At 34.4% G+C, this 26,255-nt stretch overlaps 1 protein-coding gene across 6 annotated transcripts in view; it reads left to right on the forward strand.

Moving 5' to 3' along the window:
• ZZZ3 (zinc finger ZZ-type containing 3) overlaps positions 1-26,255 on the forward strand; it is a 48,770-nt gene that overhangs the window by 15,228 nt on the left and 7,287 nt on the right. For 5 of the 6 annotated variants that reach the window (XM_081949004.1, XM_081949008.1, XM_081949005.1 and 2 more), the window contains exons 2-9: positions 676-826; positions 8,200-9,743; positions 18,237-18,375; positions 19,172-19,319; positions 19,426-19,541; positions 20,023-20,097; positions 20,264-20,365; positions 21,890-21,985. In XM_081949004.1, coding sequence (XP_081805130.1) covers positions 8,251-9,743; positions 18,237-18,375; positions 19,172-19,319; positions 19,426-19,541; positions 20,023-20,097; positions 20,264-20,365; positions 21,890-21,985 — 2,169 coding nt within the window. In that variant the 5' untranslated portion in view covers positions 676-826; positions 8,200-8,250. The remainder of the gene's footprint in view (positions 1-675; positions 827-8,199; positions 9,744-18,236; positions 18,376-19,171; positions 19,320-19,425; positions 19,542-20,022; positions 20,098-20,263; positions 20,366-21,889; positions 21,986-26,255) is intronic. The other variant, XM_081949009.1, reaches the window with a different exon arrangement.

Below are 26,255 nucleotides of genomic sequence, written 5' to 3' on the forward strand. Positions count from 1 at the left end.
ATGTATTTTTGTCTGTCTGTGACAACTGTGTAATCAAAAAAATGCAATTTGAGTAAAATTATTGAAATTATCAAAGAAGAAAAATGTGCTCATTATGCATTTTTAACATTTTCTAAAACAGTTGAACTTTACTATTTGGGACTACCTAGACTCTTAGAGCTTTTATTCAATCAAGGAGCATAATTCAACAGTTTTGGTCATTTAGCATGCACACAGTTCTGTAGTGCATTTTTTTACAGTACATTTGTGTTTTGGAACATATTGAATAGGCAGTAAGTAAAGGTTAAGTATGTCATTCTGTTTTATGTTCACGTACTTCCAAGTGTCTTAACAAACTGGCATTTTCAGCTATGCCAACATGCGTAAAATACTTTGGGAGCTTCTCATAAGCTGATACTTAAAAAATAACTTATTTGTAAAATATGTTCTATAAATATTCAAAATTTGAGAACAGCCCCTTATTGATAGAAGGAGAAAATATTAACATTATTAATTTTATAGATCTAGTAGTTCTAATATATTTGTATTTTCTTTTGAGACTATTTTTAAAGAGATGGTATAAACTTGAGAAAATATTCAGAATTCAGTTTAAGCAATAATTTCTTTAAGAAGTACTTATGAGTGGCCTTATACTATTTACTCACTTTTCATAATTCTGTTGTCTTTTCTGTACAGTTTCGATATTAAAGAAAACATAAAAATGATCAGATAAAATGTATGGAATACATCATGGACTTTAAGAGTGATGAATAATAAGATTAGCGGAGCAACATTGGAATTCCTCAGATCCAAGAAAAAGCATTCATATTCCATTCATTTTGCAATGGTAGGAACCATTTTAACATATTTGCACAAAATTATATTGTTTTTGTATCATTCAAACTGTTATTCTAATGACTATCTACACACTTTTAATCATAGAATAATATTAATGAATCAATGGGATATTTTTGGTAACTTATTTTTGTGCATGTTTTGTTTATTTCATTACTGACATTTTCTATGTCAGTCCACTCCCAATGGAATGATACTGTATGTATCTTAAGGCTACTTATTTTAAAGATAGAAATATTTCTATCTCGCAGAGTTACATGACCTTCTAGATTCTGTGCTTAAATTTTATTACCATGCTGCTCCATATTGTATTGCTCAGGATATTGTTTGATCTGATTCATCCAGGGAGCTTTATTCTTGCTACAGGGTTCCTTCTTCTCCTGTTAAAACACTTTATCCCCTTCTATAATGTGATTGTGTGTTCTATTCTTACATTGTAAATATAATTGGCAATGCCACCAAGACCTTTTTTTAAAAAATCTGTTTAGTGTAGACTTTTCAATAGAAATCTACATTTAAAGAATTTTCTGCATCCATGTCTCAGATATTTAAGTAGTCCTTGTTGTTCTAACCCCTCATAAATTGGAAACAATAGTCATCTTATGGCGTACTTCTTTTGTCTCTGAATCCTAAAACTATTGAATCTACTCTTCCATGCTTTTCATATCACAGCCTAACTATCTGCTCCTCTTGAGTTGATTACATTCTGCTCTGACTTACTTTAATTTGCCTTGGAGTTTATTTGAATTTGGAATATAGCATCACTAAATATCACAGAATATTTATCTTTAGTTTTATCCCAGAGAACGTATGAACAAAAGAATGGAATGCATGCCATAATTCTCCCATTTATTCAGAATGACATGTCTTCTTCATTAAAGGGCTGAAATCCCTGTACAATTCTTTATAACTCAGTTTGCCTTTGAATTGCCTAAATGGCTAAATTGGATATACTCTTGTGATCTCTTTGCTCTTACTAATGTTGGAAGTAATTATATTGTATTTTGTTATTTTAAGATACCATTTTTAAAAAATTGCATCTTAAATTCACCCAAAAGTATTTTTCTGTAGCAGCAATAACTTGCACAATCAATATTCAAGTCAGTTCTAGTAGAATTGCTTGTTTAGTGCATTATCAAAACATAGGAACCAACATGAAATCTACAGATTTTACATGTCACTTTACATAAATAAAACAGTGTTAATTATTTTTTGCTAATTATTTGTTGAATCTGATCTGTTTTAAAAAATCTAAATATAAATTTGTACTAATATTGCAATTTTAAACCTTTGACTTAAAAAGACTATTGTGGTTTTCATGTGACTTAAATTCTTCCTTGTAAATTTTTCCTTGAAACCTTAATCCATGGGTGTCAAACTCGCCATGTCACGTTGCCGTCACACGATGTTTTTCCCATTCATGGAGCTGGGGTGGGTGTGGCCTGCACGTGACTCATCCGGCCCACAGGCTGCCAGTTTGACACCCCTTCCTTAATCTGACCAGACAATACAGAGCATCAGGATGAATATAGATATCAATTATTAATTAACCATTGAATGAAAAAAAGCACAGCATCACTTGTCTTGAGAATATTTTGCTACAGCAGGGCTCCCCAACTAGTGGGCCATGAGGGGATTGCAACCAGGCCTCATTTACACAAGCATGCTCTCCATTTGGGTGAGCAGCAGACACGTGTGTGTGTCGCTCATGAAAATGGAGCTGTGTGCGCACAAGCTTGCCTACCACTCACTCAAAACTATCCCCTCTCCCCCCACTGCCGGTCCGCAGAGCTGGAAATGTTGGGGAACTCTGTGCTACAAGTTTCCATAGCTAGATTATGTAGCTGGCAATAAATACAGATTTTTTCAGAATTGAAACAAATATATAACTTCATGGCATAGATATTGTTGCTTGTGAATAACTTAGAGTACACTTAAAACATTTTATTTTATAACTTAATTTAATGGACAATTAAGATGTAATGTTAAATTTACATTTTTTTATAATTTAAGTACATGAAAACAGACTAGTTCAAAGTCCTCTTTTCCTCATTTAATTATGTTGTTTTAGTTAACTTTTCTGTAATGTATTCCTATTGCGTTACACTAATTATATCTGATATTTCATACTTAATTGGCTAGTTCTATATTACCAATATAACATTGTTGATACTATATTACATCTTTCCTCTAATTATCTTGATTGAATTTGCAATAGAAATAATAAAATAGTTTTTTATTTCTTGAAATAAGGTTCATAAAATAGTTCTTGAAATCCAGTTTTTCAACTATTAATTCTGGCTTTAGTCCACTTTTGGGAGATAAATAATCAGACCTATTGCCACAGCCACCCCCTTAACAGCTGGAGGAGAGACCTGAAAGTTCTCCTGAAAGCTGCAAACATCACGTCCAGCACCACAATTGCTCATTCAGAAGTGGCAGACATATATCCTTGAACAATACAGGCAAGAAACAGGATGAGATATTTCTGGAAAGCCCCCCCCCCCCCCCCCCGTGGCTTAGGAGTGGCCCAAGTGTTCAACAATACCAAGTAACAACATTACTCTAGCAACCAAAACCATCATAACTACAAATGCTACCATCTCATCAACTGGTACCACAAATAGGAATTGAGTGAAATGATAGGTTCAGACATAGGAATGACGCATCCAGGCGGTGGGCCACCAGTTTGACACCCCATGCTGTAGACATTTCATTATCACCCTAGGTAACCTCATCAGTGCATGGAGGAATGAAGCTTGTTGGCAGTTTATATGTGATAGACTTTCCTAACAATTTTGATTAGTTTATTGTTTCTTCCTTGATTGGTCTTGTTTATCTAGTGCTGGTTCCTGCTTATCTAAATACTGATTGATAGGTGCTTACTTTGGAAGATCTGTTTGCCTCAATCCTTGACCTTTGGTTGTTTTTTGTCTTAAAGAGGTTGTGCTTGGACCTTTTTTCAATGTGTTTGTTAGTAGCTGAACAAGACTACATATATTTAAGCTTTATAATTTTATAAAGCTGTAGCTTAGTTTCACAAAGAAGCTCCAACCTGCAGATACCATAGAGATTCTACACCTGGATTGTCTGGGGAAGAACACTGGCTGCATAGAGCTGAAGCCACTATTGGGAACTAAAAAATTGGATGGGTTTGCCTGCATCTTTTTATGTTGCATCTTCTTGTAATGATAATTGAAATTTTGTTAACCTGACAACTGGTTTTGAGGAGCTAAATTAACTCATTCAGAAAATCATGATATTAGCATCATAAAAAAGTGGATGTATAGTTATTCTCTCCCTCCCTCCATCTCTCTCTCTTACACACACACACACGCACACACAGAGAGAAGATTCATCCACCCTTTCTCAGTTCATATGCATTATATCTTATGGATATATTTAGTATTCATTAAACCTGCACATTATTAATTGATTCCAGCTTCAGCTAACACTTTTTTCTGGGCTATCCTTTATTTGAAAAGTCTTGGGCATTCTGTTTTATCAGCAGGAAATAATACAAACTTTGGAAAATACAGTATTTCAAACAGAGAATCGGAGCAGAAACAGCCACTGGTTCTGTCTTTCATATGATGTTGGCGAACCTGAGTACAATTCTTTAATAATGCTTTTATTATCAGCCATTATCAACTGGGGAATATGGATTATTACCCAGTGTTGCTTGAAACTGATACCTTATTCATATCTTGCTTCACAAACTCTGTTGGTTTCTCTGTCTTTGTCTTGAGGCATAAATAGTTGAAATGCACTAATACTGTGAAATAGCATTTTATTTTATAGCCAGAAATAATTGTAAAATCAAGAACCAAGCAGATTCAGCATTGATTAAACTTCTCCATTTACTCACATGAGTCTCCCCATTCCTACTCCATATGACCTTTTTAAAAAGTTATGTAACATAACTTAGTCCAATTTTTGTGGCAATTCTTTCGATATTTTAAAAATTGGCTTATGCTATCCTATGTAAATGGGTCTCCATTTTACTAGAAAAAAATGCAAAATGATATACGATATCAGATTTTGGAGACATTATTGTTCATCTTAAATTGCTGAATATCAGTAGTTTAAATAAATAAAATCAATAATATATTTTATATTGCTCTTGAATTTCCTAGAAGATCTTCATCAAAAATAAAAGAACATTTAGTTTAGCAAAATTTAAATTCTTCTGTCTGTTTATCTTTTTTAAATATGAAGAGAGGCTTATAAAGTGAATCAGTACTGGAGTGTATACTTGAATATGTATAAACTAAGATCATAAAAAATACTTTGCAAATAATTTTAAGGAAAATTGTTGAATTCTGGTTTAGTAACTTTCAGGGATTGTGTTCTAACCATATACGAGGAGCTGTGGGATACCTATTCAAACAGCAAAATAAGTTCAGGTAGTCCTCAAGTTTTGAATGCAATGGAGCCTGCCAATTACATTCGTAACCTGAGGATTCGTTGAAGGGAATCATGTAAAATGAATGTGAAAACTTGCTGCTGTTGCCCACGCATTCGCTAATAGAATGAGAATTAAGTCCATGAGGTATCTCAGAGTGGGAAGGCCCTGAGGAATCTAGTGCTTCTGACAACCTAAGGCCTCTCCCAATCCACTCAGAGTTCCTATGCTCCTCTTTCCACCTTTGGCGCCCCAAGCTGCTTGGGCCTTTCCTTCTCCATCCAGTCACCAACCGCTAACGTACTTTTGGGCCACGTTTCAGAGTCCCACGCTCCGCACACTTCTCTCCTGGGTGGACTTGGGTACTGGAGCCCTTGTCCAAGCAGGCAGAGAAGCACTAGGCCGGCCTCTGATTCCCTGCTGAGCCCCAGTCTCACTCACAAGCGGGTGTGGCCCTGCCCCACTATTTGCTGGAGTGCCGAACCCACCTGGATTTCACAAATTGTGCCACTGTGGAGCTGGAGATCTTGGTGCACCACTGCCCTACTCCATAGTGTTGGTCTACTGTGCATAGAATCAGTTCTTCCATTTCCTGTTTTGAGAGATAAATAACTTAGGCTAGTGTTGGCAAACCGAAAGAGCAGGTCTTTTGGTTTCTGGCACACATGCGCATGCAAAGACCTGCTCGCCGGCATGCATGTGGGCACCAGAAACTGGGAGTTCAGCTTCACAGCGCACATATGTGCACCAGGGAACTGCTCTTCCAGTTTCCCACACTCCCGCAAATGCGAAGACCAGCTGGAACCTGGAAGAGCAATGGACGACATCTGACGTGCCCGGAGAGATGTCTCTGCATTCCACAGGTTCGCCATCATGGTCATAGGAGATGAACAAGATTACAGTCTGCTAAAAACAAAGAGAACATTCTAAAGTATGATATTTTAACTGAATATATTAAAACAAAATAATATTAAGGGAAAAGATCATTTAGCTCTCCATTTCAAATATAGGAAAAGATTCCAGATGAATCAAGATGGAAAAGAACATAATATCTAATGCTTTGCTCCCATAAACCACAAGATGGTGCTGGCACACTACTAGCAGGGCAGGATTCAGATTCCCAAATGATATTTATATATTTAAAAAAACATCCTGCAACTGCAGTATAAGGTATTTTCTGCAGCCCAGACTTGATTTAGTAATTAGAGCTACAAGTTGATTGCCAACTTTTCATAAATTTATAAAGTTACAATATTAATTGACATCCACAATGCACAACTATTAAACTTAACACAGTGTTTATCTTACTCCTGTCTTGTTCTTCAGAGATTGTGGAATCCAGTTCCCTTTCTGCTCCAGTTGTAATCCTGAAATTCTGCTTTTCCAGAAAATTAATTGGAGGCTTGAGAATGTTGATAGCTCTCTTGGTTTCCAATCCTTGTAACACTTTTTGCCACTTTTCTTTCAAGTTTTCTCTGCAGTTTCCCCTAAAAGAAAACAAAGTTTTTTCCTATCTGGGGTAAGAATGATTGGGGAATTTGATGTAGCGTGTGACACAGATTGTGTCATATACATAATTAATTCAAACTCGTGTTGTTTCTCATTTAAGTTGGTTGGCTGTGAAAATTGCATTTCACAACAGAACCTGAAGTCTTTAGTTATGTTTTGAGCTTAATTGGTTATTTAGATATTTCTTCATATAAAACACGAGAGCCTGCTTTCAAAAATGTTCTTGTTGAACTGATCTCTCCGAAAAGAATCAGTTGAAACAAAATTGTGTTCCTTTTATCTGCGAAGAATTTAAATAAATTTAATTCCTTTTCATGACTTTTTTGCTATTGTTTTTCTTGGTCTCTTAGAGACTAGTATATTCCAATTTTACATCTTGTTAAATGCTGCAAGTACTGATCCCATTACAGAAATGCTATGCATTTTAATTTTCCACTAGCCTGTCTTATTAATTAAAAAGTGGAAAACAATTTTAAATATGCTTCTTAAAAAATCTCTGACTGCTTTCCCAGTTCCAGCTTTATTTGTGCCTGATCAGCAAAAACCCACAAATTTAGTATCCAGTAAGTATAATACATATCTTCTATTTTAGTTCCAAAGTACTTAAGATTCTTACTGGTGAATTGATAGTAATCTGAGCCATTATTCAATGTGTTTATACTAGTTTCCTCTTACAGCTTGTGAAAGAAGACTTTCTACTGTTTGTTAATTAAAATCATAGTACCAGTGATAATTTCTTTTAATTTTGTACATGAATCATATTTCTCTTCAAGATCTGTGTTTTTTATAATATTTAAGCAATTTTTGTTTATTAAAAAGAATAGTACTGATAACAGTATAACTGCAAACAAAAATACAAATACAATTGTTGACTCACATGTGATCTGTATAAATAACCTGTAATCGATATAAAATTGGATTAGAAAATCAATCCAAGATTAATATGAAGCCTTTCACCTTGTCTTTTTACCTGAATAAGATTAATTAAAATATTGATAGCTATTGTTACATTAACAGTTCACTGCTGAAACTTAGATGAGGATTTCTCCTTTCATTTTAGTTTACCAGACCTTTAAGTTTTCCAGATTTTAATGTTTTAAAATTTATAAGTTATTGCTATCATCGCTTGATAGAACATTGCACCATTTCTTAAATACAATTGTAGTGGATTATACAATGATAGCAGAATTATTTTATCTTATTATTTCAGAACTACTATGTAGAAATCATGACTTACTATGAAACCTATTGCCAGGAGTTGCTTTTGCAGCTAATCTGTTATGTATAAATATGAGTGCTAATACAAAATGTCTTTAGTACTGTAAAAATATATATGATTTGTCATGTTATCAGAATAAGGAAACTACTATGCTAGATAGATGTGCAGTTATACAGTTACTGTATGATTTCTATAATGCTTTTCTCATTGTTTTGTTCACTTTTCTTTGAAGGTTTTCGAATGAGTGGATCATGAGGAACATACTTTAGGGACTTGCCATAGTATGGCTGCTTCTCGATCTACTCGTGTTACAAGATCAACAGTGGGGTTAAATGGTTTGGATGAAAACTTTTGTGGCCGAACGTTAAGAAACCGTAGCATAGCTCATCCAGAGGATGTTTCTTCTCTTCCACAAGTAAGATCAAGATCACCAAAGAAGAAATCAGAATCTCTGCAGACTCAGAAGGGAAATAGCAATGGGAAAGCTAATGATATCAAGCAGCAGAGTTCTAAAGAATCATGGGTAAGCCCTAGAAAGAGAGGCCTCTCAACTTCAGAAAAGGATAATGTTGAGAAACAAATTGTGGAAAATTGTGAGAAGAAACAAGTGGAACCTCTTTCACCAGTTTTAAAGAGAATTAAGCGTTGTTTGCGTTCAGAAGCTCAACATAGTTCAGAAGAAGTGCTACCTTCTAAAACAGGGAAAGATCGGTTGGAACATAAACATTCAGTATCAGACAATGTCACGGTCAATCCAGGGCCTAAACGAGCTTGCCGTTGTCTTATATTGGACGATAGTGATAAAAGGGAGGTTAAAAAGGTAACTGTTTGTGCAGAAAAATTAGATCATTCTTCAATAACCGAAGAACTCATAAGTTGTCAATCTATCAATGGGGTTAATGGGAATGGTTCAAGTGCTTCTAAGTGTGGTGACTGTCAATTGGATGGAGTCACTGCACAGAACAGTGCTGATTCCTGTTCGTCTGAGGAAAAAAGTGCAGCAAAAAATGGAAATACATCATCATTTTTTCATAGCAGAAATAAGGAGGACAGTTTTATAGACCACAGTGTGCCTTGCACAAATTCACAAGAACAGTTAACCTGTGAGGACCATAAACAAATAAAGAACTGTTTGTCTGAGGAAACTGTTAACCAGATACAAGAGTCAGGTACGGGTACGGGGTCCTTTTATGAAACCCAGTCATCTTTGCTAAGGGATTCTGAGGAGGAAGTAGATGTGGTGGGTTATAGCACTGTCACAAAAGAGCAGTCTGAAAACACCAACAGCAACCTGGACAGTTATGATAATACAACTGCTTCATGTGAACCTGAACCACCGGTTTTGGACTGTGTTTCAGCTCCAATTTCATCAACATCAGAATCTCAAGAACATAGGTACACCTTGAGAACATCACCATGGAGGGCAGGCTCAACAAAAATTAGCCCTATTAAACAAAATTCTCCATGTAAAGAGAATGGACAGCTTGAAGAGAACAATCATACTGTCCCTGAAAAGAATGTAGAATCAAGTGTTACTAATATCAGTGGATCTGGTGCAAACACAGAAATTGCTCCAAGTGAAAGGGAAAGTTACTGTGATTCCAGAGAACACCCAAAGGAAGGACTAAGTAAATCAACTTCAGAAAATAGACTTGTTACTCCATCCCTACCATCTGCCAAAGAAAGTGCCAGTCTTCATTCTGTAGACGAAGAGGAGGAAGAACCTGACGTGTATTACTTTGAATCAGATCATGTGGCATTGAAACACAACAAAGAGTATGTGTAAATATGGTAACCATGGATTCTGCTTTTTTGTTTGTTAATCAAATTTCTAATTTTTAAAATTTCTCTATTTACTCTAGGACTAATTTTAATAAACTGCTTTCTTTATAAGGCATTTAAATTTTATCTAGTGGGAAAGTAGCAGTTTTTAATCTATCATTACATTTAAGGAGCTTTATGTGAATCTTATTTAATATAGATGTAGCAGGAAATTCTTTTTAAAGGGCACTTTTCTGTTTGGAGATTTATTTGGAAATAGACTTTCTACACCACAAGTTTCATTTTTACATTTTAGGTTTTTTATTATTATTTAATATAGAAACATATTTTAGAAACTCATCTATTATCCTATACATTTATCTGAATAATAAAATCTTTAAATTTGTGAATTAGAGAAGTAATGTAGATCAGCTGTGCAAATATGATACTTGGCATTATGACAGGTGCAGAATGGAAAGCATTGGTTATTAAATTGATCTCATTCTCACTCCAATTTTGTTATTTGGTGCCCAGGCTTGGGATCAGTAATGGAGGTACAGATATATGAAGTTGGTCTAGCGAAGGAAAGTTCTTTTTTCCTTAATCAGTTAACTTTTGTAAAAGATATTGAAGTGACAGGAGTTAATTCTTTCCTACTTCCTAATTCTTTAATTGAAAAAACAAATTAGTAACACTCACGCTCCCCTTGACATCAGTGTGTTAGTAAAAAGTGGATGTGGCTATTAACACTCACACTCTCATCTTTGGATGTGTGGGCGATCTGGCTGCGACATCTGTCACCCCATTGATTACCAGGGATGATTCAGCTGATCTGGCTGGCTAGGCGGGTGTCCCTTTCCTCACCGCTCCATGTGTGTCCCTCCCAAAGCTGCACGCTCGGTGGAAGAGGATGACCATCCCAGATAGAAGGAGTGTACCGATCTTCGGTCAAGGGTATACGATAGCTGCGCTCCCCTGCTAGAACCTCCAAAACAAGCTCTCATCTTTGGGACTACTCTGTATGTTAGGAAAGGCAAAAAGATTTTTAGAATTTCTGATAGTACCAGTTTAATTCTGCAGTTTTACATATGTAATCCAAGACCCTATTTATCTAGCAAGAAACAAATTTATATTGAATTCTGTCATTCAGATATGTTTAAAGTTATAATTATTCTTATATATGTTGTTACTACTATTTAGCAGCCTACAAGATTTTAAATAGATAAGGCAACAGTTTTCAGCTGAGAGATCCACTCACCAGAGGGCTGGTGAGTGATTGATTTTAAAAACAGAAATTCATTTTGATATTGAAGTGAACATCCTAAAACATCATGCTGTAAATCACTTTTTTTACCTTTCAGGCTGTAAATTTGTTTGAAAATTTGTGCATTTGTTTGAATTGTCCTGGCTTTGTAAAGGAAAGATGCAGATTGTTTTTTAATGTTTAGAACAATATCATTTAGGGAAGTATTTCAGTATTATTTCAAAAACATGTGTTTTATATAAAATATATGTTTTTATATTGCATATTGATTTTATCTTTTCAAATCTGAAACATTTTTGGCTTGTGATTTTAACCTAGCATATTCTGTAGATTTTAAAAAATTTATGATGGTTTGAATTTCAAGTTTAATTTAAGATTTAGTTAACCACTTTGTGAAAACCATGTACTGCTTTTATTTCCAAGTGAAAGCCTGCTTTTTGTGTGTGTGTGCCATTACTACTGTAATAGATAAATTGATAAAATGTTGATAAATTGCATGCATAACTCTTTTTCTAAAAAGAAATTCACAATTTAGTCAAGCAGTTTCATTTGGCGCTTGCTGAACCGGCAACTAAAATTGAAGACTGGTTTCATATTTAAACCATTTGAAAAGTTGTCTTGGACTTGCATAAATTGATTATATTATTTGAATATATTTTCAGCACACTTGAAAGCAGATGAGTGTTTATTGTTCATAGGTACAAGAATATCACAGCTGTGGCTGATTTGCAGAAAACTGTTAAATGCTTGAGAAGAAAAATAATAGTTCTTTCAATGACCAAATCAACAAACCATCTAATTTCTGATCCTTGAGAAGAACATAGATGAAAAATTGTATGAAATCTGCAATTATTGGTAAATGTCAACAGCATTGATTTGATACTATATTTTCCTTTTAGGATAATTTCAAATATGCAATTTCTTCCCCCCCCCCCCATTCTACCTCCTTTTTTCTGGTAAATCTTCTCTGGAATTACTTCTATAGGCCAGAAATCAATTTAAATTTCATGAAATAATTAAATTTATTTCATGGAAATTCATTAAAATTAGGTACTTGAGCGCACTACCACGTACGGTCTAATTGCTATGAGGAATTGTACTCTGTTGCTTTTTTGCACTTGCTGCAGATATGTCTCAATTCCTTTTCCAATATTTTATACCATATTAATTTTATATCACATTTCTAACTTTGAATTAGTCTGAGGTAAATTATAGTGTAAAATCAGTGCGGTGGCGCGGTGCATTTTTTTCTAAAACAATAGGAAAGAGGAAGATAAAAGAAATTGAAAACCTGGGAATTGGGGTTATAGAATCAAGAACATTATAATTCTGTTTACCTGATTATGATTAACTGCATTTATTTAGAATTCTATCTTATCATGTCTAAGCAAGTTGGAATAATAGATCAGTTTTTGCTTTGAATTTTTGAACAAACCAGAAGCTTATGTTTATATATAACACAAAACAAACTATAAACATAACCATCTGAGTTTGATTACTTGCTTAGGCTGTCAGGTAGAGAGAAGTCAGATGATCAAATAGTGTACACAAGAGACTTGCTTCTTCCTGATAAGCCATGCTTCTGAACAAATATGAGCTATGCATGTGCATCCTACATTACTATTGGTTAACTTTTGATCTCCATATAACCTTTTCTTTTAGACACTTTTGAATTACATTTTGCGGTAACTTGGATTTTAGCAGATTTTACCTGGATTTTTTAAATTTACCAGATAAACTATATGCTCATAATATGCGATTTCACAGTAGAATATGCAAGAATAATTTTCAGGGAAATTAAATACTAATATGTATTTAAGGAAATACTTTAGGAAATGGACTGTATCTTACCTGTGATTCAGGCAGTTTGAGACTACAAGTATAGGCTTATGAGCAGTCACGTAAGACAATTCAAAGTTACGATGGTCTTCCCTCAAGAACTGTTTATGACCTGGTTTTGACATTTTATCACCACCTGAAGCCACATGATTATATTTTGGCTGTTTCACAACTGGCCCACGTTTACAGCCATTTGCCGCCTCCGAACATGTGACCATGGTTTTTCTTAACATTATCTTTTTATTATTTTGTAAGCCACGCAGAATCGCTTCAGCAGTGAGATGGGCAGCAGACACAATAAATAAATAATTTAACAACCTTTTTTTGCGATTGGTGCTGATTTCTGGGGGGAAATGCCTTTTGGCTAAAATGTACTTAACAACTGTGGCATTTGTTTAGCAACCACAGCGTTTCTTTAATGACCACCACAAAAAGTCATAAAATCAAGCGTGGTCAAGTGGCAACCTGCTTAGTGACCAGCATGATTTACAGCTGCAATTCTGGGCTTGATTATAGTCATAAATTGGAACTGCCTATATATGGTACATAAACAGCTGTTGCATAAGGATCTGCCCCATTTATAGTAACAGTTTGCAGTTCTTTTTAATAAAATATTGTGAAAATGTATCAATTTGAACAAATGAAGATAAACTTGTTGATCTGCAGTTTCTTTGGATTCCAACATTTATAAACTGAAAATAATAAAGGAGTATGAAATTATAGATGAAAACTTGGCATATGTGACATGTCTTTACTCTAGAATGTGGCAGTATGTGGCGATTTGAGTTCTGGGATTAATCTCTTGCCTCAGTTTTTGTGGATGATGAGAGTTCAACAATACTTGAGGTGCCATAGTATGTCCACACTTTAGAATTTCCAAAGAGTTTGTGTTTAGTTTTTTTACATCTTTTAAATTGTAATTCAGCATTAGAATAAATTCATACATTTTGGTCACATACTATATTCCATTTTGAATTGTAACATCTTTCCTGGTTTCTAGGGAATTTTGACAGAGAAAAATAGCTAGAAAAAGTCACCATTTGTTATTTAAATAAGGAAAGGTTCATTATAGATCTGATTCAGATTTCAAAGTAATATGAAGAAATACAAATGTGCTTTTTTCTGGTTTACTATTAGCATTCTTTTCAGGATTTCTATTTTGTTATGAAAGAAAATTAAAATAACAAAGAACATACTTGGAAGAGAAATCTGATAACAAATATTGATGCATGGGCAGTCTGGCACATTCTTTAAATATTTACATAAGGGAGTCAGAGTGTCAGTTAATTGAGAAAAGAACATTACCTGGGAAAATAAAATATGCCATGTTTCCCTGAAAAGAAGACCGGGTCTTATATTAATTTTTGCATCAAAAGACGCATTAGGGCTTATTTTCTGGTTTGGTCTTATTTTCGGGGAAATACGGTACTAAATGCATCTGTCCGGCTGACGATCTTAGGCTTATTTTTGGGATAGGATTTATATTACGAGCATCCTGAAAAATCATGCTAGGGCTTATTTTCTGATTGGATCTTATTTTGGAGGATACGCAGTAAAAGTATTCAATACTACTCTTAGTGTAGCTTAGGGGTTTTTTTTTACATTTTGTGTATAGTTTTACAATGTAGATTGATTGTATGTTATGTTTGTATCATATTTGAATTGCAGAATTTTGTTCCATATTGCAGAAGAAAAATAATTTTATGATTAAAGATAATCCCTGAAGCCTACATGAGCACGGCAACTATTTCAAAGCTTCTTGTTCTTCAGGATTCTAAGCAATCCTGGAAAAAAAAAAGATTTGGCTATCTGGAAGCAGTTTGAAAACCTATAAAACAACAGTTTTTTTAAACAAACATGTGGGATCAAATGCACTTTTTCAAAATCATTTCCACAACGCGTGCTCCACTTTATAGTTTATATTTACTTTTATTTTGGATTGCTTCTCTAGGATACTTACATTTTTAAATAAAGTGTTTATTTTGGGGCCTTTAAGTTTTAGCATAAAAGTTGATGATTTCATTGTGCAATAGGCAATGCAACATGTAATACCTTTAATTAAATAGTTGCATGAAAAAGTTCGAGTACTCTGCTGTATATATTTCAATGAATTCCTAACTGAATTGAAGTTAGCACAACCTTTATCCTTTTTTGTCGAACATAAGTTGAGCATGACATCTTTATGTAAATTTGAATGTGCATGTACTATTTATGTTAAATTTACAGATGTTAAGATAAGGAAGCAGTGAATAAAACTGGTGTAGAAGTTTGGGTGTTCTTTCAGTTGATTCATTGCTCTTTTTTTAATTGTGAAGTTCTTAGTAAAGCCCCAAAGGATGATTGATTCATTAGCCTTCAATTAGCTTTGTGAAGACAGTTCCATAGGTGAGAAAATATTCTGATTTTACAACTTCTCAGATTGTAATAGTGTTGTCTTCTTGCAACAGTAATGAACCTCTTTATGCTTCAGTAACTGCCAAGCATTCAAAATGAAGATACTCTTACAAAGCACAAAAAGACTATTTAAAGAAATCCAATCTTAAACTGGAACTGAGCAGTTCCAACTGCAAACGTATGGCTGAGAAACAGAAGTTATTTGGAATTGCTGAAGCAAGATCTGGGTGAGAAAAATCTCTGCTAGAACTATCACCAGATTTGCAAAAAAGTTCATTGCAGATCTTCAGAAAAATGATTTCTTACATCAATAATATATGTAACTTACAGAATGTTAACAGATTGAGATGCAGTTATTTTGACGGTTCAGAGTGCAGAAATAATAATTAAATATTGTTATTTAAGTTACTTTCCAATTTCAAAACAGATAGGGTAAAGACAAATCCAATCAGTGTCAGGAAGTGGGTTGTATTTTATTTGTTTCTTTGTTTGTATCATTTATTGGCTACCCAACTTACCTTAAGGTAACTTGGTGTTGTATGAAGTATGTGTGCAGTATAACAATTTGAAAAAAAGAGTTCCAAAAGAAATTGAAAATATTGCCTTTTGCAATTTGTCATTGAACAGTATTTATTGTTAGGTTATGTTATAAGCTGATGTCTATGTTTGAAGATTCTTGTGTTAATGCATAATTTTTATTGTATATCCTGGCTGATGTCTTTATGAAATTAGTAGCAGATAGTAATATCAAATTTTAGTAGATAGTAATATCAAATTTTTGTTTTAAGTTCCACAATATTTTTTCTGATGAATTACACATCTGTTTAATTAATTTCTGAGTAGAATTCATTATCTGAGGCTGTTTACTTTGACAAGTTTGTGTTCATCTCTGTACCTGTAAATCTGATGAAGAATGAAAAATTTATGCAAATTTTTAAAAATATAATCATCTAATAATAGCAGCATTGGAACTTCTATGTGATATGAAGTATTTCTTCATCATAAGGCACTTTCTCTAACTCACCATAAAAGCCCTATAATTTATAATCAGTTCAAAATTGTGCATATTTTGTTCTCAGGTTTTGTCTGGAAATGTAACTCTCTATTGTGGTTTCCTTTGAGAATATAAAAAGGTAAAGGTTTCCCCTGTCCAGTCATGTCTGACTCAAGGGGCCGGTGCTCATCTCTTAGTAAAGGGAGCCCAAAGACATGTGGCCCAGCATGATTATACACCCAGTATGCATATCTTCAATTGCAGTGAAGAAATACTGCCATGTATTCAATTAAGCGTATCGGTCAACAAACCCAAGATATTCATGATTTCAGGTTATACAAATCAATTTTATGTTGTATGTGATGGGCAAGAATATGATGTGTTGCTTGAATTGTACTCATATTGCTGATACAGTCACTGATTCTAAACACTTCAAATCTGGATAGTATCTGGTTCTTCATTATATGAGTGCATACTGCTCTACTCCTAAACAACTAAAGAAATCCTAGCAGATCCATTTATAACTAAAGTAGCATTATACTATGTTTATTTGTGGCAACATGTGTACAATAGTTTTCTTCTTTAGGACAGTATTTATGTGTGAAAGACAGAAAGCTTGAAGGTTGAAAACATTCACTGGAATGTTAATTTTCATATAGAATACCAATAAATATTAATTAAATGTAAGAAAAGCCCTAAACTCTTTAAAATAACTTTTTTGCCACCCAGAAACAAGCCATTTGATTATGGAGCTTAAAATACATTTATTAATATTTTATGTAACTGGAAGTTGAGCTAAAATTACTGTGCGGTCCTTGGTCGTCTTTGAGCTTGGTTGTTCTCTTGCAAATGTTTCATTACTTAACTAGATAACATCATCAGTGCCAAAAGGGAGTGGGGTTTGTAAATGTTTACAAGAGAATAACCAAGTTTAGAGATCACCAGGAATCTCAAAGTTCAACCCTGAGCTATAAATACTCTCTTCTATTGGTAAAATTATTTTCTTCGACAGAGCATTAGAATGTGGTCTAAAATAGTTATTTCCGTACTCTCTAGAATTAAACCTTTGACTGACCTGATCCAATTACAGGTTTTTATATTAATTTATAGAGATGTCTTTCTAAATGTGCACTTGCAGAATTCTGCCTCCAAGGAAGCTTGCCTCAGTTGCCATCTTTTAGGAAATAGTGATATATTGAAATAATATGTTCGGCTTCAAAATCTTAAGTAATTTGTTTCTTTACTGTTGAGTGTTTATATTTTGGCTTTGTTTTTAATTGCAGAGCAGTGTTTTGTGCATTCAAAATTTGGATTGATCTTAAAAAGTTTTCATTCTTCACATCTGAGTTACCTAGTTTCCTGGGTATTTAAAATGATATAGACATCGGAGAGTAAAGTAGTTTAATACTCCTCCCCCAACTTGGTCCTGTCTAGTTGTTTATGAATTACAATGTTCATCTTGCTCTTTTTATATTGGAGTTGTAACCCAAACCTTCAGAGATGATATATGCATTTCGTTCTTGAAGCATTTTTAGAAGGTATGCAATGAAGTTTTAAATCTTCTTAAGCAATATTTATAAATACATTGGTTTCACTTTTCCATTACGTAGATATCAGACTGATGTTGATTCAGGGTATTGGAGTCGTTTAGTGGCAGCGTGGGGTTTTTTTTTTTTTTTTTTGGTGGTACAGTTGGTAGCTAGAAACTTAATCTGAAGTTACAAAAAGGTTATTCTATGCAGCATCTAGGGATTTTTTTTTGTATCTACAACATTTGTTTTATTGATTTTCAAAAATGTTGCTTGCATTACTATTGTTGAATATTAAAAGAATTTCTGACTTTTTTTAAAAAAATACTTGTAATGTTCATGGTTCTGTTATTTTTTTTTTTTTTGCTTGATTCTTTCAGATAAATGTGCTGGGTGCTAAGGTTTTGTTTTTGCTTTCATTTCTACTCCCACTTTGGTTTGCTTGCGCATAGAAGTCTATAGTGAGCTGTTTCCCTTTATCTCTGTAGTTATCAGAGACTGTTACAAACGATTGCAGTACTCGAGGCTCAGCGAACTCAAGCAGTCCAAGATCTTGAGAGTTTAGGCAGACATCAGAGAGAAGCACTGAAAGATTCCATTGGATTTGTGGAAAGTCTTCAGAAGAAGGTATAGCAATGGGAATCTTCTCATAAGCGATGTTTGATAACTGATACTTCATCTCCTGCAGACAGTGAGAGTAAATAGTAATAATAAGAGAGTAGGTGATCTCTGCAGAGGAGCCCTTCAATCTATTGTTCTAAAATCATTTCTACAAAGCTGTGTTTATTTAAAATTGAATTAGTCATTTGTTCATGAAATTAGATGAATAATGGTGGCACCTTTATTTGCAGTTCTTTTCTGTTTTCAGTATTTCTTGTATTCAGTATTGCACCAATGTTCTTGCTTCATTACATCACTGGGAAATAGCATCTGAATATGTCACTGGGTAATTTTATCATCAGATTATTGATTTTGTGGAATTTATTTTATTATTAAAGTACAATAATAAAGTGAATGTACTTAAAGGGATGTGATATCTTATCTATATATATTGAACTTTGTTCAGCTTTAGCTTTTTTTGTGTCTATTTTTTGGTCTCTGTAACCTCTCAGGATATAATTGTTCAGAATCTTAGTGAGCAAATAATTTAATGGAAAAAGACAACAAATGGTGATGAAATTTTAAGCATCTACCTATAACAATTTTAAATATGATCTGTTTCATGAGCCATCATTTTCTGCATCTTCTATATTTTATTTACTGTGTTTTTATTACTCTTGAAATAATTCTTTAAATGTGTGGCAGTATGGTAATACAGAGCTCGAGATCTGGCATTACCTTAATATTAGTCCCAGTATATGTAATTTTATATCATATTACTTGGTTTTTTTCTCTGTAAATGTTTCATTTTTTCCCCTGTCAGGTTGATGTAGGGCTTCCATTTCCACAAAGGGTTGTCAAGCTGCCAGAGATATCCTGGGACCAATATACCACAAGCCTTGGGAATTTTGAAAGAGAATTCAGAAACCGAAAGCGTAACAGTAGACGAGCCAAGCTTATTTTTGATAAAGGTAAGTATAAAATTATTATGCTTTACAGAAGAAAATTTAATTTAATTTTTTTAATTTAAATTTAAATTAAATTAAATTAAATATTGATTCTTTTTTATTTTTGTAGGTTTACCTACAAGACCAAAAAGCCCTTTGGATTCCAGAAAGGAGGGAGAGGCTACTTCATACTCTGTTTTGCCTTTTAGTGATTGCCCAGAATCTTCAACAAACAACCGTCCACAAGTAAATATGAACAGAACTAAAGTATTGCCCATATTTTCCAAAGCAGCTCTTTGAAAAATGTAGATAATTTATTGGAAAGATCTTTAGCCTTTTCTGTTTGATCAAATTATTCTTAAACTTCTTATAGACAAATGCTACTATGCCTTATTGTCAAAGCCACAGTATCCACTTCCAACTAGGTCAGTAGGCGATGGTTAAGTCAGTATATGCTTTTATCTCTGCATGGTCTTTAGTTTTGCTAGGAGTGAATTAACTGTTTGCAGCTCTGTTATTCTTCCTTTTTTGGTCAATAAATGAAGCCAGGTTTTTCTGCTTGAAAAGCAAGGAATGCAACTTTCTAGCAATTTACCATTCCCTGCTCAACAATACAAGCTAGAAAGTATTTTCCTTCACACTTTCCTTCAGACAGCCTTTTTTATTTGACTGAAATTCAGTTATGCATATTATTTAAATTCCTTTCTTGTTATGTACTGTATTTCAGCAGATGATAAGAGGACGACTTTGTGATGAGACCAAACCTGAATCTTTTAATCAGCTGTGGACAGTAGAAGAACAGGTATTGCAATAACTGTTATTTTAAAGTGAGATTATCATATAGTATTGATCTTGTTTTTCTATTCTGTCTATGTTCTTTCCTCTCCCCAACTTCATTTAAAGATGACTAGAATTCTTTTTTGTGAGAATCAAATTGTATTGGCAACTATCATTGTTTACCATTTCAGAAAAAACTTGAACAATTACTTTTGAAGTATCCTCCAGAAGAAGTAGAATCTCGGCGATGGCAAAAAATTGCAGATGACTTGGGTAATAGAACTGCAAAGCAGGTAATGAGCTGCATTATGCTATTTTTTAGACAACTAATAAATAGTTTCTTTTATTTGGTAAAGCAGGTTTTTAAAAGAAACAATTGTGTTTGTTCTAAGGAAATATAGTTAAAATACAATAGATGGCTTTCCATGGCTTTCCTTTACCTCATTCCAGCCCCAAAGCCTGAGACAAAGGCCAAGTTTTTTGATGCCTTTCTGAAGGCCAACAAGTTTGAGGTCAGCCACATACAAATCAGGTGTGGAGGTAGGGATCATTCTATAAGGCAGATGCCAAAATGCGAAAGGCATACCTTCTGAGTCTCAACAAATGGCGTTGTTTTTAAGAAGTGTGCCTACCTGTTACAATGTGTGGGAGAGGCAGATATCATTGGGTAGAGGCAGTTCTGCAAATAAATCTGGTGCCATGTAGGGCTTTATAGATAGTATCCAGCACCTTGAACATCCAAAAGCTTAAAGGAAGCCAATTTACTTTGCTTCCTAGTGATGTTACATGGGCACATGCCCATAATTACCCAGGGCGCAACAAATTTTTGCCCATTTGTTGCTTTCAGGTGGCTTTCAAGGACAACCCCATGTATAGCATATGTAATAATCTAGACGGGAAGTGACTAGGGCATATGTCTTGCATACAAGACAAATTTGTGCAATTATCTTTCTGCCACAGCTGCCACCTGCTCTTCAAGCAGGAACTGGCACTCCAGGAGGACCCTCAATTTGTGCTTTAAGTTTGACCAGGGGAGTTCAATCCTATTTATAAACAAAGATAGAAAGCTTCCCATTCTGGGATCCAGAGGACCCAAAATCCAAAACTACCCAGTTTGGCAAGGTTGAGTCAAAGACTGTTCCCATCCTTATCTTCACAACCTCCAAACACTGGGACAGAACCTTGACAGCCTCACTTGATTGACCAAAGGACAAAGATCTATGGTCCCATACTGACAAATGACCTCCCTTAGTAGCCTCATTAAATATTAAAAAGAAAAATGAATTAGTGAAATAAGAATGTATATTTTTAAAAACCCAATCTATATCAGAAGACATTACTTCATAAGGGACAGTTTCTATAACACATACCACTCTGCTATTCTGTAGTAGACTGCTTTGCTAATCTACTTGCTAATCAGAGGTAATGCTGGAGAACTATCATTTTAAGATGTAACTGGATGGGAAAATAGGATATATTAAACAAATTTAATATATTTTAGTTCAGATTACATTCTAAATATGGAAAAGCCATCTTTATTCTAAATACACTAGGAAAAATAATATATCCTAATTGAAAATTCAGGAAACTTTTAATGAAGTTGGTTTTGATGAGGGATTTGAAGATTAGACTAGAGAGTCTTTCTGAATGGAGAAGAGTACATTGCTCTTGTCTTTTCATAATATAGAAAACAGCTTGGTAGTAGAAGGAGTCACTCATGTTTATTTTTCTTAATTAAGTCTTGGCGTACATAATTATTTATGTTCAAGAATTATATTTTTAAATAGTTACTAATAGATGTTTTCCTCTGTCTTTAGGTTGCCAGCAGAGTGCAGAAATATTTCATAAAGCTGACTAAAGCTGGTATTCCGGTTCCAGGCAGAACACCAAACTTGTATTTATACTCTAAAAAGGTAAAATCACAAAATGTTGGATTAATTTCTAAGATTTACTGTCCTTCAGTCCATAATAAGAGGGTTCCCAAGGAAAATATAAAATTTGGACCCTAAATTAAATATAGGCAATTTTCTAAATCTGAGTTGAAACAGATTCTCAGATTGGGTCCAACTGGATGTTTGCAAAATCAAAAACCACAGCCTCTGTGCAAATTGTTTTACTTGTGTTTAAGTAGACTGCATATCATCATTCAATATGCCCATGTTAGGAACTGAACTCCCATCTTCTTACATATGAATAAAGATTGTTGAATGTGAACAGTGGTGCAAAAGTGCACTTTACCTTAATTTAGTGATACATCAATATTCACATTCTTTTGCCAATCATAGTTTTCAGGTCTTTTTTTTCTTTGATTCCAGGCTTCTTATGTGAGAGCCAAATTTTCTTGCATTACAGTTAGCATATTTTTAAGTGAATAGAGCATGGGTACACAACCTGCTTTTTTCCATTTTGGTTTTTTAGTATTATACATATGGGTAATTGAGCTTACGTGGTCAGAACTTTCAACAACTAAACATTTTTGGTAGGAGCACCTCCATATACAGGCACCTCCATGCCTGTATATCAACCAATTATTTTTTAATAATCATTTTTTCAAATGTCTTAGCTTCCTTCTCAGAAATGGTTTCCTAAAATGAGAACCTATTGTAATTTTAACTTTTCTTGTGCTGCACCTTGTGGGTTTGTGTGTGTGCATTGGGAAGATTTTAACCATGAGCTGTGGCAGCACAATAATAATAATAATAATAATAATAATAATAATAATAATAATAATAATAATAATAATAATAATAGTAATAATATTTATTTCTTAGCCGCACCCTCTCCCGAAGGACTCGGGGCGGCGTACAATAAAACACATAAAAATACAAATATAGACAAAACATACATATAATATAGACATATACAAGGAGGAGGTGGGCAGATGGATAAAAACAATTAAAATCGCAATATTAAAAAGTCCCCTAAATAAATTACAAAAATAAAAAACCCGTCAGGAGCGATATGGTCAGATTATGGTTGAGCCAGGCCAGCTACTTGGAATAGGTAGGTCTTGAGCTTTACACGGAAGGAGCGGAGGTCAGAGGTAGTCCTAATATCCGGAGGGAGGTCATTCCACAGGGCTGGGCCCGCCACAGAGAAGGCTCTACTTCTAGGCGCCGCCCCTCGGCACTGTCTGGTGGATGGCACCTGGAGGAGTCCCTCTCTGTGCGAGCGAATTGGACGCAGGGATGTATGGGGCAGAATACTAAAAAACCAAAATGGTTAGAATGCGGTATTGCAGGCTAATACTGCTGACTGCTAGGGATTCAATCCTCACCGGCTCGAGGTTGATTCAATTTTCCATCCTTCCGAAGTCAGTAAAATGAGAACCCACATTATTGAGGACAATATGCTGACTCTGATAACCACTTAGAGGGAGCTATAAAGCACTGTGAAGTGGTATATAAGTCTAAATGCTATTGCTATTGTTTTATTTTGCATCCTTGAGGATTGCATGGCACTGAAGGTACACTTTTTAATGTACCAGCGTTTTAACAATAGCAGCAGTCTGCCATCTGATGAATCTATTCTGTGCCTAATTTTTTTGGCTGAAGGCCCCATTGTCAATTGGTCGTCTGCCCCGCCCCCCGCCCCCATTTCTATGCTGGTCATCCTGCCTTCAGAAGCCAGCTGACTTCCATAGAGTGTCACAGGAAATAGTGTTGCATGAGCAATTCTCATTTTGTAGGTGTAAACATTGCTGTACTTGAATATCTTTTTCAAGGCCTTCATAGTTCTTTTACCAAGTGCTGGTTTGAAAAATGTTTCTTGATTACTTGTTCTTTTACTGTTAATTGTTGATCTTAAAAGGCATAAACTATCTTCCACTTTTATATCTTCATTGTCAGTTCTAAGGCTGATTGTTGCCTGTTGTCATTAATTGCAACAGAAATTAAAAGCAATGAGAGAGAGAGAGAAAAGAGAACGCATATAGGTTGAACAAATAAGGAGAGAATATATAGACTTGTCTCACTCTTTTGCCAACCTGAAGCCAGCATATTCACCATGTTCTGTCCATACTGTAGTGTCAGGGGAAAAACGCCCTGGGGAAATCTGAGATCAATGGACCGTGGCTGATTCCCTTCCGCATATCTTTTGAGATATTGAGAAAAATAAAAGTCTTTAAAAGTATTCTAATTAATAAACAAACTTTAATAATAAAATAATAAAAGTAAATGAAACAGAAAATAACTAATTGGTTACATTTTGATAATGAAAGCTACGTCTGCCAAGCTGGCAGCCAAACAAAGAAGAAAAGAATTTTGGAATGTGTAACGCGTGCGCAATAAATCACTTTCAGATAACATTTTGTTTTATGACCTGCGCAATAAAGCTTTCTTAGTTTAACTCTTGAGTGTCAGTTTAGGCAGTTCAGGCCTAGCAAACTTTTTAACATCGTGACATGTAGCTTCTTGACTTTTATGTAAGTTGCTCACAAGGACAGTGAGATGTTCTGGAATTCCCATTTTTCTAAGCACATTCCACAACTTGACATGATTGACACAATCACCTTTTTTTTTGGTATTCTTCAATTATACATTGTGAATCAACAATAATGTTTCATATTTGTTGGCCTTTTCTAAAGCCAACTTGAACATCTGGCTTCTTTTTCTTGGTATAGGAGTTAATCTTCATTGCACTATCCTATCGTTTTGCTAGCATGTGAATTTTGTCAGAAAGCAGACCACACAGAGAATACTTAGGGCTTACACCTATTGTGAACAACTACATATTACTGAAACTCTCATGTTTGTGTATAACCTTTAACTAGGCAAAATGATTAATCTGTAGAGCAACAATTTTTGAACCAAGATACCTCAAATGGGTTAACTTACAGAGTGAGTCAAAAATCCAGGACTCATGACACTTGTGGAATTGAAATTTGGCAAGTGTTATAAAACATTTTATGATATAAACATTATAAGACATTTTATGACATGATGCAAAAGTCATGAAATGTTTCCCATGCTAAACTCCTGATGCTTGATTGTGCTATATACGTCAACATGGTCTACTTTCAAGGCAGATACATATCTGACTGTCTCCCTTAATTTTTGAGAACTTGTTAGTACATTAGAAGCTCTGCCATTGTTGATGGGATCAACAATGGCAGAACTGCCAGAATATGAAATCTGGCAAGGAAATATTTATGAAACAATGTGTAGTACCTAGTAATAATGAAGTTACTTTATGCATTAGTGGAATTAAATCAATATTGTCTGTTTCTTTAAAATTTAAAGTACAAAATGTTTCTGTAGAGTTGACAATTCAATGTGGCAGAATGTCATTATGAAGGCTGCTGGCAGAAATGTACAAATTACACTTTGGAAACAACCGATGCTAAATATGCTATTTTGGAAAAAATGACTAACTGAACAATTTATTTTCCAAAATATTTGTGATTAGCTGAGAAAAATGTTATAACAGACATTAAACAGATATCAAAGGTATTGTTAAAAGCTTTTTATGCAGCTCACATTTTTTTCTCATTCTTTAAAAATCATATTTCTTCACCTCTGCTTAAAAAGTCATATTTAAATGCCATTGTTTTAAATAATCATCAGTTATTGTATAAGGCATTTTGTTTAGCTAAGAGGTTTGAGCACACCTATAGCAAATAGTTTTAAAAGGTACCAGGTGAAACTGATTATCCAAATCCCATTCAATTAGGTTAATTGACCATTAATCCTGGTTTTTGAATGAAACAGTATTGATGAGGTTTACAAATTATTTTTATCAGGAACTAAGCATAGGGCAGTGATGGCTAATCTTTTTTGGCTCCCATGCCAAAAGCAGGGGGAGCGCAGGGGAGAAAACAAACAGTTTTCTCTTTGTATCGCTCCCTTTCTTTCTAGGTTTTGGGGTTTTTTTGCTTGAGTTTCTTCATCAATTGTTCTATGACAGGGAAGAGGAATAATATTCCTCTTTTGTAGACATCTCATCTTTGCTATCTTGCTCTGCACATGGCTTCCAATAGTGAAACAAGCAAACAAAATAAAATCTCAGATATACTTACAATGAATAATAACAAAAAGATAAACTGTCCTGGTTGCCACAGAGACTGTTGTGAATAACCATTACGGGCAGATTTATATTGGCACAGATCAGTCACTTTCATCCACCTTCATGCAGATATGACAGAAGCTGCAAAGCCTCGTACTTTAGAACTTGGGTAGCTAAAGA

The sequence above is a fragment of the Natrix helvetica genome, assembly GCF_964273705.1.
Source record: "Natrix helvetica genome assembly, chromosome: 3".
NCBI lineage: Eukaryota > Metazoa > Chordata > Lepidosauria > Squamata > Natricidae > Natrix > Natrix helvetica.